At 32.2% G+C, this 12,791-nt stretch overlaps 2 protein-coding genes across 2 annotated transcripts; both read left to right on the plus strand.

Moving 5' to 3' along the window:
- The first annotated feature begins 2,102 nt into the window (after positions 1-2,102).
- Positions 2,103-5,303, plus strand: LOC140890705 (NADPH-dependent aldo-keto reductase, chloroplastic-like). The gene is made up of 7 exons (XM_073298698.1): positions 2,103-2,249; positions 2,487-2,537; positions 3,232-3,308; positions 3,393-3,480; positions 3,638-3,913; positions 4,117-4,365; positions 4,992-5,303. Exons 1-7 carry the CDS (start codon positions 2,130-2,132, stop codon positions 5,076-5,078), a joined length of 948 nt encoding a protein of 315 aa, XP_073154799.1. The 5' UTR covers positions 2,103-2,129; the 3' UTR covers positions 5,079-5,303.
- Positions 5,304-8,043: 2,740 nt separating this feature from the next.
- On the plus strand, positions 8,044-12,049 carry LOC140887538 (NADPH-dependent aldo-keto reductase, chloroplastic-like). Its single transcript, XM_073294831.1, has 7 exons — positions 8,044-8,316; positions 9,246-9,296; positions 9,700-9,776; positions 10,049-10,136; positions 10,517-10,792; positions 11,127-11,375; positions 11,763-12,049. The coding sequence occupies exons 1-7, from the start codon at positions 8,197-8,199 to the stop codon at positions 11,847-11,849; spliced, it is 948 nt and encodes a 315-aa protein (XP_073150932.1). The 5' UTR covers positions 8,044-8,196; the 3' UTR covers positions 11,850-12,049.
- The last annotated feature ends 742 nt before the right edge of the window (positions 12,050-12,791 follow it).

Consider the following 12,791-nt stretch of genomic DNA (forward strand, 5'->3'; position numbering starts at 1 on the left):
ATTGACATTTGACAATGCCCAACATATCGGCCTGGCCCACAAGGGAGCCGGACATAGATTATTCTAGGATATATCTAAAGAACTTTTCTCTCATTATGTGATCAAATTACAACTATTAGATCATCAACACAAATTTTAATTTCCATAAAAATATAAGGGTCTCACATGATCTAATGGTATTGAAATAGGGGAAGAAACTCTCCTAGTGTAGCATAGACTAATCCGCCGGACACAGTGGTAATAGAAATTGATTATTACTTAATTTTTTTCCTAGTATTTTTCATTTAATTCGCAAATAACATCATATTTTAGCTCAAAATAATATTTTTTTTATTCGAGCAAAAAATTGATATTTTTTATGTAGCATTGTACTTGTAAAAAGTTATGAACACACAGCAACATACGTATAAGGATAATTTTATGGAATAAACGTATCAAAACGTTATAAATTGTCACTAATTAAAAATAGTTTAATATATTAATTTATATATTCATGTACACTATATATATATCTCTCCCTATATATAAATAATTTTACCTTAGACACCATCTTTAGTCATGTATGCTCTGATTTTTGGCAATTTTAGTTATTTTTATTCGAAAATGCTTATGTGACATTATACACGTCAATTTCACATAAACACTGCATTAGTGTCACATTAGCTCCACATCTAAAAAATGACTAAAATTTTCAAAAGAAAAAAACAAAGATAACGAATTAAAAGTGAAATCTGAAAATATAAAGTTCGCAAAGTGACAAACATACAAAATCAAAAATAATAATTTTTTCAAATTAAATCTATACACGGCTTGTCCGACCAAACTTCCATTCTGGTTTTCATGCATAATAGTGGGCGAACAATATTTTTGGTTAAGTAACTTACATATTCTTTGTCTTTTATTATCCATTTTTCAGCTTTTGTCTGTTAACTCGATTTTTTTCACCGAAATGCTGATTAATATCAAATTAATGATGATATGTCAGTTCCGGACATAGTTGACAGGTTCGATATATGTTAACATTTTGATGCAAAATGACCGGAATTGAAAAAAAAATAAAAGTTAATTAAGACTAAATCCATGAATTAAGAGTAAATTTGCTTTAAATCTCCAAATCTAAACATAACTTTGTATTAAGTCTCTGTCATAAAAAAATATATGTTTGAGTTCTCTGATCCATAGCAAAATTTTTCTCGAATAATATTTGGTACAAAACATTGAAAATGCAGTAATATATAATTTTTTTTACAGCTAGAAACTTGTAATTTATTAAGAACAAGAGGGATCCTTAATTACAAATTTAATCAACCACAAAGAAAAAGCTCAATTCTCCCAAATAAAGTGAGAGGAGGTTTTTTTTTTTTTTTAGTACAGTGATAGGAGGTTAAGAAAAAGCAAAAGCAACAATCGAGTGAGCCACTTGAAAATGCAGTACTAATATTACATGATATTAAAGCATAAATTGTTTCAAATTTGATATTAATATATGTTTTTTCGAGTACTCAAATATGTATGCAAGTATTGGTTTAATTTTATATTTGTTTTTTCTAATCGAACGACGGTACAAAACATTATAAATATGGTACCAATATATGATATTGGAGTATCAATTGTTTTAGATATGATACTAATATATGATTATTGAGTATTCAAACATGTGTTACAAGTGTTCATATAAATAAAGTTGCTCAAATTGTATACCCAAAATTTATATTTTGTACCAGATCTAAAGCAATTAGTACTCAAATATCATATATTGGTACCATATTTTCAATGTTTTGTAATGATTTTCACCCGTAAAAAATCATGTAGGTCCAGAGAGTGCAGAAACATTTTTGTGTGAATCAAGGAGTTCAAACATACTTTTTCATGACAGAGATTGAATGCAAAAATATGTTTGGATTTGGGGATTTAAAGCAAATTTGCCCATGAATTAAACGAAAAATGCTTTATTTATTTATTTTTCCCCATAATAATAATAGTTCGTCCTATGCCTGATATATCAAATCACATCGACGTCACCATGACGACTACGTTACCCTATGTATATATATATATGCATGAATGCATCACAGTACAATAATTTGGATTAGGCAGCAAATTCCGCCATCTATTGATCGTAAAGAAAAATGGCGGACGAATTTAGGTTTTTCAAAGTAAACACCGGCGCCAGAATCCCGTCGGTCGGGCTCGGCACATACAAGGCGGCTCCCGGCGTCGTCGGCGAAGCCATCTTCCTCGCGATTAAGGTACCAATTCAGCAGATCGATTTATATATCAGCTCGTTATAGCAAGCTGCTGTATCTAATGACCATAATCGCAGTGGTGATTCGCCATTGAAGAAACCTAAATTGTATTGAATCGAACTCTGACCTTACAATTCCTACCCCCAAGTTAAAAATCCGTTCATCGAAATGGACGAGTATTGACGCATCTTTCGTGCGTTGGAAATAGTAATAGTTCTTGATTTATTTGTTAAAATGCAGGCAGGATATCGGCATATTGATTGTGCCCAGAGGTATGACAATGAGAAAGAGGTATGAATTTAAGCATCTACATCGTACGTTCTCTTAAGGCTTTAGGTTTTTGTCACTATGACATTTCATTGATCGGAAAGCTATGTTTATATAGACAGATCCAAAAACTTTAATGGGTAAATTGCATATATCATCCTTGTGAAATTCCGTGTTAGCTAATAACCCCATGTGAAAATTTTTTAAGCTAATAACCCCCGTGATTCTAGATTTGTAGGATACACACCCCTTCTGGCTAAAAAATGACGAAAATACCCTTGACTTTTATGAACTATTTAATTTATCATTTATTTTATGTAGGGGTATTTTCGTCATTTTTTAGCTGAAAAGGGTGTGTATGCTACAAATCTAGAATTACAGGGGGTTATTAGCTTAAAAAATTTTCACATGGGGTTATTAGCTAACACGGAATTTCACAAGGGTGATATATGCAAATGCTACAAATCTAGAATTACAGGGGGTTATTAGCTTAAAAAATTTTCACAGGTGTTATTAGCTAACACGGAATTTCACAAGGGTGATATATGCAATTTCCCCAACTTTAATAAATGGATCTGATAAGTCGAACAAGGGTGATTGTCCCTGTTCGACCTTTCCGATGTTCATTCAGTGCATTGGTTAATATCTTAAGGTTTCAGAAAACCTTGATAGTCATATTTTATTACCTTATAAAGTGATCACATTTTGTAATTTTAAGATTGGTGTTACCCTAAGGAAGTTGTTTGAAGATGGAATTGTTAAGCGCGAGGATTTATGGATAACTTCCAAGCTATGGTTAGTTCAATTCGATACTCACCGTGTGAATCATGTTTAAACTATTTCGTCCCGTAATCTGAAGTTAGCCTTGGCAATCATCAGGTGTTCAGATCATGCACCGGAGGACGTACCTTTAGCTCTGAATCGAACTTTGAACGACTTGCAGCTTGACTACGTTGATCTCTATCTTGTATGCTTACTATACTTAAATAACCTTTCTCATTTTGTACATGAAATTTGAAAAAAAAAAAAATGTCTTTTTGTCACCAGAATCTTTTGAATTCAACATAAAGATTGGTATAGGAGAATTATCTGATTCTCTCTTGTTTGCCATTAAATCTGTGAAGATGCACTGGCCAGTTAGCATGAAAAAGGGTAGCGTTGAATTGGAACCAGAGAATCTTACTAAAGTTGATGTCCCTAGTACATGGAGAGCTATGGAATCACTCTATCACACAGGAAAGGCTGGAGCTATTGGTGTCAGCAATTTCTCTTCCAAGAAACTGTCGGATTTGTTGGACACAGCACGTATTCCTCCAGCCGTGAACCAGGTGGAATGTCACCCCTCATGGCAGCAGGCGCGGCTACATGAGCTATGCAGAACCAGAGGAGTTCACCTATCCGTGAGTGCGTTTATCTATGTTTACCTGCATTACAAAATCCCATAGTATTGTGAATTGCGAATTAATTTGAAACTCTTTATCAAGGAAATAAACGTAGTTCTTCAGGGGCGGACTCAAGACAATAACATTTATTCCGCAAGTTTCACATTTGTTAGTGAATCATTTGACTTTAATATCTGAATTTTCTGCTTTACAAATGCAAGGGATATTCGCCTCTTGGTTCCTCTGCTTCAACCACTGCCGCTATAGGAGTGCGCAATAATCCAACTCTCAATACGGTTGCTGAGAAATTGGGCAAGACTCCTGCACAGGTTGCCCTGCGCTGGGGCTTGCAAATGGGTCACAGTGTCCTTCCAAAGAGCACCAATGAGAAGAGAATTAAAGAGAACTTTGATGTTTTTGATTGGTCAATCCCTCAAGACTTGTGTGCCAAATTTTCTGAAATTCATCAGGTAACTTGGTTTGTTTTCTACTGCACGGGCTTGCCATAGATTTTGAATATATATATGTATACATGAGTATTCTTTGATCGAACTTGGACGTTTATATATACTTGCGACACTATAGTCTTGTGGGCTAAATATAAGAAACCTTTCGGATATTGTCATAATAATCTAGCCTTATCAACATTGATATGACATGTTATCAACTTATTTGTAGCACGTTGATACTATCTACCTGTTAGCATGGAACTAAGGGAGTGTTTGCAATAAATTGTGCTTTTGTAGAAGTGATTAATTTATAGATTATAAAAAAGTTAAGAAAAATCAAAAGTTGGTAGTGTTTGAAAACATATTTGAAACCTAAAAATCAAAGTTGGGTAGTGTTTCATAAATAAGTGATTAGAGTGACTTTAACAATGACCTTCTTATTAGAATCACTTTTGGAAAATCATAATCACCACATGACTAGCTTTTGGATTTCAATTAAGTTAAGCATAAGCTAACACATAATCTAGGTTTAAAAAATACACAAAAATAATTTTTTAAGCCAAAAGCTAACAATCACTTTTTTTAGTGATTACAAACACTCCTTAAGTATAATGATAAATCTGACCAAATTTATGTATATTATGCAGGTAAGACTAACTCAAGGGGCAACGTTTGTGCACCAAACATTTGGCTCCTACAAAACGCTTGACGAGCTTTGGGATGGTGAAATTTGAACCAAAATTCATCTATATATGTTAAACTTAACAACTATTTTGTTTCCAATATACATACGTGTATTTGCACACATAATTCACATAAATGTAACTGGGGTACGTACCCCAAATTTTTACATAACATATATGATGATTTTTGTTTTCATCGGTCAAAATACTTTTTGCAACTTTAATCTCTCTCAATGTATTTTATTACATTGGGAGGTCTGAATTTGCAGAACACAATTTGACCAAGCCCACAAAATTAAATCTTTCTCATTTTGGTGTTTTTTTTAGCCAACATTTTGGTGTTCTATATAGAACATATGATATATGCTCGAGTAAATCTATTTTGGTCTTGAAGTATGATTATTATTGGCAACATTGTTCTTTTTAGGCGCCTTATTAAATGGTGGACCGAATGGAAGATCCTTCGTTGTTTGACCCGTGAATCCGTGATTGAACATGAAAGATGGCTAAAGTAGATAGCATATCAAAACAAATGGATCAACTTACCCCGCAATCCTTTGTACTATATTTTTTTGTTTAGAGAAAGTAAATAATGAATTTTAAAATCAACTTTTACATATTACTATGATCTTAATTTCATTCTCAAGAAAACCAAAATTTTTAACCAAATCAATTATTTTATATGACTTCCTTTTTTTAGACATTAGATGTTTACTTTGTGTCCTTTGGTGTTTTGGTATTTATGAAAATATCACCCACCTTTATAAATTTGATGTATCTACTATATATTTATTGTGTTTTGATTACTATTTATTTACAAAACATTACATTTTTTTTTGTATTTTTTTTAATTCTACAGTATTTCGTCATAAAACGGATTGTACAAACACGTAACGTAGTATTAATTTATATAGTACTTCACATTATTAGTTAGGTTTGATTTCAATTTCAACAAATAATGGTGTCATTTAAAATTCATCATACTTTGTATTATTGATGAGTAAAAAATTAAAGTATTGGTTTAAGATTCGATGTCATTGTAAACAATAAAACTAATCAAATGTGCCCACAGAGGCATAGATGAGTTGGTAAGGTCTGAGGTGACGTGAGAAGTAATTCCTCAGCATTGCGGATTCGATCCTCGTGTGGAGCATATTCTCTGCTGAAATATTGTGGGGGTATGCTCGGGGTTGGTCATGTTGCTCCCTCCCTCAGGTCTCTGCCGCTCGTGCACATCCCTCGATTTAATCATCGCATGAGTCAATGATCCTCTGACTCATGTGAGATGGGGTCTCTTTCGGGGTCAACCGTTTTTCAATAAAACTAATCAAATGTCTCCCTGGATCCCTGTCTACTCGTACGCATCTTTCGATTTAAATTCTGCATGAGTCAATGGGCTTCTGACTCTGACTCTAACTCTGACTCATGTGGAGGGGTTCCCTTCTGGGTCAACTCTTTTAAAAATAAAACTAATAAAAAATCCATGCATTTGAAATTCAATATTAATCCAAGCACAAGCTCAGAGAACTAAACAAATCGACTGAGAAAATATATTTACAAATTGGATAATGATATATGTACATAGAGTCTTACATAAAGGATTACACGTCCTATTAAATTAAAAAATTATATCAATTTTTTTTAAATATCTTTATTTTTAACCTACAATTGTTTGTCTTGTTAAAAAAAACTCTTAACGAAAATATTATTATTTTTATTTTACTATTTATTATACAATTTTAGGGGTGTCAAAATTGAACTCGATCCGAGTTTACCAGATAATTATCGAAATAAGATTGAGGTTTTTGGGTTCAGATTGTACCCGAAATATTTGATTTTTTTAAATTTTTAACAAAATAATTAAATACACATTATAATAATCAATATATTTTGATTTAAATACATAATAATAAAATCTCACTTATATAGTTCTATATAATTTAAATTTGAAAGTTCAATTGTACAAAATTTAAAATATACTTACTATACAAAATAAAAATTATTTTTAAAAATCAATGTTTTACAAAATAATTATTACATGTTGAAAATCAATGATACAATATACAATAACTTTTTTTTCCAAACATACAATATATAAAAAAATATAGTAAATATTTCTTAATTCTATAAAGAAGTACAAAAACTTTTTAAAAATTTCTCAAACTAAATCCGAATAAATCAATAATGACCGACTCGAACTCGACTAACCCGATCAATCCAAACCTACATGATTTAATTTTTTATTTTGTTCTTTCTAAAAATAATTAATTATTACACGTAATAATATTAAATATATTTTAATTTAAATATATAATAATAAAATCTCGCTTATATATGATTTAAATTTTAAAAATTTTAAAATATATTTACTATAAAAAATAGCAATTATTATTTTTTATTGAACTTAGTAAATAATTATATTTTAAAATTTTATAAAATAATTATTTTTTTTTAGCTGAGTAAAATTAATTCTATTAGTAAATAAAAATAAATTATAATATTTTCGTTAAAAAGTTTTTTGAGTAAGATAAAAAATTGTAGGTTGAAAAGAAAATAATTTTAAAAAAAAATTGAGATATTTTTCTAATTTAATAGGACATGTAACCCTCTATGTAAAATTTTATGTTTACATAGCATTGTCCTTACAAATTTCGATCAAAACAAAATTTTCCAACGGGATAAAATAAACGATAGAAAATGTGTTATACACCGAAATTTTTGTACATCGCTAAAAAGGAAAAAAAATATTCAACGCATTCAATGGTAAATGGTCGTTTTCCCACAAAAGATTTTGGAAATAAAATACAAACTTAAAAGCCGAAAAAGCAAGAAACGTAAATGCTATTAAATTATGGGGTTTTAAAATAAATTAAATAGTATATTTATTTATTTATTTATTCAAACACGAGTATTACAAAATGGGTCAAGTTTGAAAAATTAGGCCTCGCCGGCCAATACAAACAAATTAGACCGTCGGTTTCTGTGGAAGGAAATAAACCAACGGCCCAGATCTCCAGCGGAGATAACAGACGCAGATTCATACACGTGAAATGAAAACAAAGCAGTCCCTTTCTTTGGCTTCTATAAAACTGGAGCTTTCTACACTCCAATTCTCACTGTCAATACAATCGTTCACACCATTTATTTGCATTTAGCGTATAATTCTGTAATGGCGGATGAGATTAGATACTTTGAATTAAACACTGGAGCGAAGATACCATCGGTCGGCCTTGGCACGTGGCAGTCGGAGCCTGGTGTCGTAGGTCAAGCTGTTGAAGCAGCGATCAAGGTATTCATTAATTTGTGTTCGCATTGTATTAGCACCATCTTTCTTACGTTGTTTGAGATTTTTTTTTTGGCATTTATTGAGCTCTTTATGTTTGTTGAATGACTTTTTAATTGGTTTGAGTTAATTGTTTTTCGTTTGTGAGTGTTTTGTTTATTCAAATGAATGTCTTCTTTTTTCTGGGTGAATATACGAGTTAAAACCAGGGATGTACATGGCCGGCCCACCTCGATAAATTGGGGAAAAATTGTTTCCTTTATGTGACTGGTGATCGAGTAGCCCCACATTTATGTTATCTTTGTCAGTTTTCAAGAAAATATTATTAAAAAGTTGAGAAAATTTAGCCATTTTTCACGAGTACTTTCTTTTTCCAAGTTGGCTATTATTCAAAATGTATATCTAAAATAATATAGGATGATTTGAACAAATATATCGGTACATATACTTCTAAAAAAAAAACATGGTGTGTTAATTTGTGTCTAAAGTCGATTGGATAAATATCCTAGGAGCCTTTAATAAAGACAAGGGCTTATGTCCAAGTCTAATTTTTTAACATGGTATTAGAGCTCAAGTCCACCGTATGTATTGAACTGCCTATAATTGGGTCACCCATTAATGTCTCAATGATCTATCGTTTCATTCCTGGGCGTGAGAGGTGTGTGTTGGTGTGTTAATTTGTGTCTCACATCGGTTGAGTATCGTTTGGGTAATGAGAGGGGTGTGTTAATTTGTGTCTGTTGGGTAAATGTCCGATGACTGAATATCCTGGGAGTCTTTAAAATAGACAAGTGCAACCATCCCCTTTGAGCTAGGTTGAGTTAGGTCCAAGTCCATTTCTTAACAATTTTCTCACAAGTATAAGTCTCCATCTTTAAGTCGTTTGTGGAACAAGCATCATTGAGTGCTGATGATTTCTTGTTATGTAATTGCAGATTGGTTACCGCCATATCGATTGTGCTCGAGCTTATGACAATGAGGAGGAGGTATATACCATCTTCTATTGCGATTGCTCACTGATAAAAGATCATTTTTCTTATTGTATTAAGTAGAGAGACTGAAAAATCATTGCAACAGAGTTTTCTGTCTGCATTGAAAGATGCTTCGGTAATGAGAAAAAAATCTGGTCATTATAGATATAATCACCATAAAATGCATGATTCTTTTGTTTCTGTAACTTATTTTGATTTGGGAATGCAAATTGAGGAATCTTGTTAAGTATAAGTTTTGTGGCATCTTTGCATGGTACAAGACTGTTTACAAGTGGATGAATCTGAAACACTATTTTAACTTGGAAAATAAGCATTTGGCAATTTCAAAACATTAATTGTGTGGTTATTTATTCACGTGTATGAGACCTTGAGCCTCACTCTTGATCCTTCTTGTCAGATTGGTTTAGTCCTGAAGAAGCTATTTGATGACGGGGTTGTGAAGAGGGAAGATTTGTTCATTACTTCCAAGCTCTGGTACTCCAAAATTTTGTCGATAAAAGCATTTGGACTGTTATTTGATTCTTATTGCATCTACTCGGGAGTTATTATCAACATTTTGTATGATATAATTTCATCATGTCAAGATAAATGTGAAGTCTGCTTATTGATTGAGATGATCACACTTTCATGCAGCCAAACTGGAAGATTAGAACTTTCAGCGCCATCTGGTTCATAGACCAATAGTCTCATACTCTTTCTCACGGCTTTCACATATGTCCTCTCATTTGCTGTCTGCGCTTGTGCAGGTGTAAGGATCATGCTCCCAAAGATGTACCAGTCGCATTAGAAACAACACTCAAAGAATTGCAACTTGACTATGTTGATTTGTTCCTCGTATGTAATTTTATGTGATATTAGTTTCTTGCGTAGCTTGTGACTCCTTGTTTGTGAAACTCGGTCGATTTTTTAGCCTTTGAGAAAGAGAGAGTTTATTGATTGACAATTATATGAATCACTTCTGCTTTATATATAGGTGAATGTTAATCTTAAACCCAAGAATCATTGAGAAGCTCATCAAATTCATTATTGAAATTTCTACCATGTTGATCATTTTATGGAAGAACTTCATTTGTTTCCTGGATTTTGACATGACTTTTTGCATGAAGTAGGGGCAAGTGTTAGCATTACCCTGTCTTGTAATTTTTTTTACCAGAAAATCACATCAAATAATGAATAATCATGTTCATTTTGATGAAGACATTATGATTTTGCAGATTCATTGGCCTGTCAGGATGAAAAAGGGATCTGTTGGCTTTCGGCCTGAAAACCTGACAACCTCAGATATACCAAGCACATGGAAGGCAATGGAAGCACTCTTTGATTCTGGTAAGGCCAGGGCAATTGGGGTTAGTAATTTCTCAATGAAAAAACTTGGCAATCTGTTGGACATTGCACGCATTCCTCCGGCTGTCAACCAGGTTGAGTGCCATCCTTCATGGCAGCAGGCTAAATTGAAGGAGTTATGTAAATCTAAGGGGGTTCACCTATCTGTAAGTCAACAAAATCTCGATTACTCAACTGCTGTGCTGTTAAATTACAAGTCCTTATTGAATTAGGAAACATCCTTTGTTTGATCGATAATGGGTTGATGTATGCTACACTTGAAGAGCTTATGTGTTGCATATAATGTTGATTAGTTGGTCTTATGTGTATTTTAGTATGACTCATGCTTGTATTTTTACATACACATGCCATGGAGTATTGCATTCTGGTAGCACAGACATAGCTGATAGATATCAATAGTTGATATTAAGACTCAAAGAATGCTTCAATATTCTCTTCCTGCATATCCTTTTTTTCCTTCAACCTGTTCATGTTTTATAGGGTTATTCACCATTGGGTTCTCCGGGCACGACTTGGCTCAAAAGCGAAGTCCTGCGGCATCCTGTTTTAGTGGCTGTTGCAGAAAAATTGGGCAAGACTCCTGCACAGGTCTGTCTCCGATGGGGTTTGCAGATGGGACATAGTGTACTTCCAAAGAGCACAACCGAATCAAGGATCAAAGAAAACTTTGATGTTTTTAGTTGGTCCATCCCAGATGGTTTAATGGTCAAGTTATCTGAAATCGAGCAGGCAAGTTATTCTAGTCTTCGTTTGAACTTCATTAATAATAATAAGAAGTATTTTCACAGCATGTAGAGTTAATTTGCTTATAACCCATCATTCTTTAGAACAGGCTATAGCCTAGAAATTAGCAAGTTAAAACCTCGTATTTAACGGATAACTGCAACCCCCTGAACCAACATTTTTTGTAGTATATCATTATCATATATTTGCTTTTTATGTCTATGCATGGAAATATTCTAAAATTATTATCATCCGCATTTATTTCAAGTTTTTAGTACTGTCTGTTCGTAAAAATACTTGAAAGTACTGAAAAACAAAGAAGATTAATTGCACTTGGCTCTTGAAACTGCATTGGGGCGTTGTGAAACAGATTGTTTACTTCCACATTTACAGGCAAGATTGCTTCGGGGCACGTCGTTTGCCCATGAGACTCTCGGTGAATTCAAGACAGTTGCGGACCTTTGGGACGGGGAGATATGAGCATGAATTTTACGGCCTGAGCCTTTTGTGTTTTAGATAATTTCTATCATGTAGCATATCTTGATGTCTGCTTATTCTTATAGATTCTGCTCGAAGAAGCGGGCATACTTATCTGGTAATACGTTCAAGGTGTTGGTGGTGCTGCCTCTTCAATAAAAATGGTCGCAAAATCGGGTTTTTTTTTTTTTTGTAATTTAAAAAAATAATGTGTGCCACAGCGAATTGCAAAACTGCTATGGCTAAAAGCGGACGCTGCCAGCATGTACATGGGACTTGCAATTTGCACGTCCCATGTGCAACCTTTTTTTTTTTTGGTTTGTTTTTTTTTTAAATTAATTATATTTTGTAAAATTATTATTTATTAAGTACCGATATGATAATTTTTTTCTAAAAAATTTGAATTTTAATTCTAATTTTTGAATTCGATAATGGGGATGAAAAATTATTAAGAAAAGAAAATAAAAAAATTATATTGATAAAATAATTTTTTTTGAACATATATATTTATAAAAAAAATTATTCAATCTAAATAAACATATTTTCATTAAATTTATTTTATTTTTTAAAAATAAATTCTATTTTTAACTTAAATTTGGGTAGTAAAGTTATATATTTAATTTAATTCGTTTGGATTTGTGAAGATTTCTCGGTTCTGTGGATAAATCTAGATGAGTTAATTCATATCTATTCGGGTCGAATTGATTCAAAAATGCTATTAGAAAATTTTTAAATCCGAATTCGAGCTGAAACGAAATCATCTCAAAAATTGTAAATTCTAATATATTCGAATTATTTCTTTAGATCTATACATAGAACTAAAAGACTTGCATAGATCCAAACAAATTGAAATAAGTCAATAACTCCGCTAATCAATTTTTTAATAAAACAATAAAAATTATATTTAAAAATATGATATAAAATATATTTATCTAAATATGTTTA

Source organism: Henckelia pumila, chromosome 3, assembly GCF_033568475.1.
Source record: "Henckelia pumila isolate YLH828 chromosome 3, ASM3356847v2, whole genome shotgun sequence".
NCBI classification, from domain to species: Eukaryota; Viridiplantae; Streptophyta; class Magnoliopsida; order Lamiales; family Gesneriaceae; genus Henckelia; species Henckelia pumila.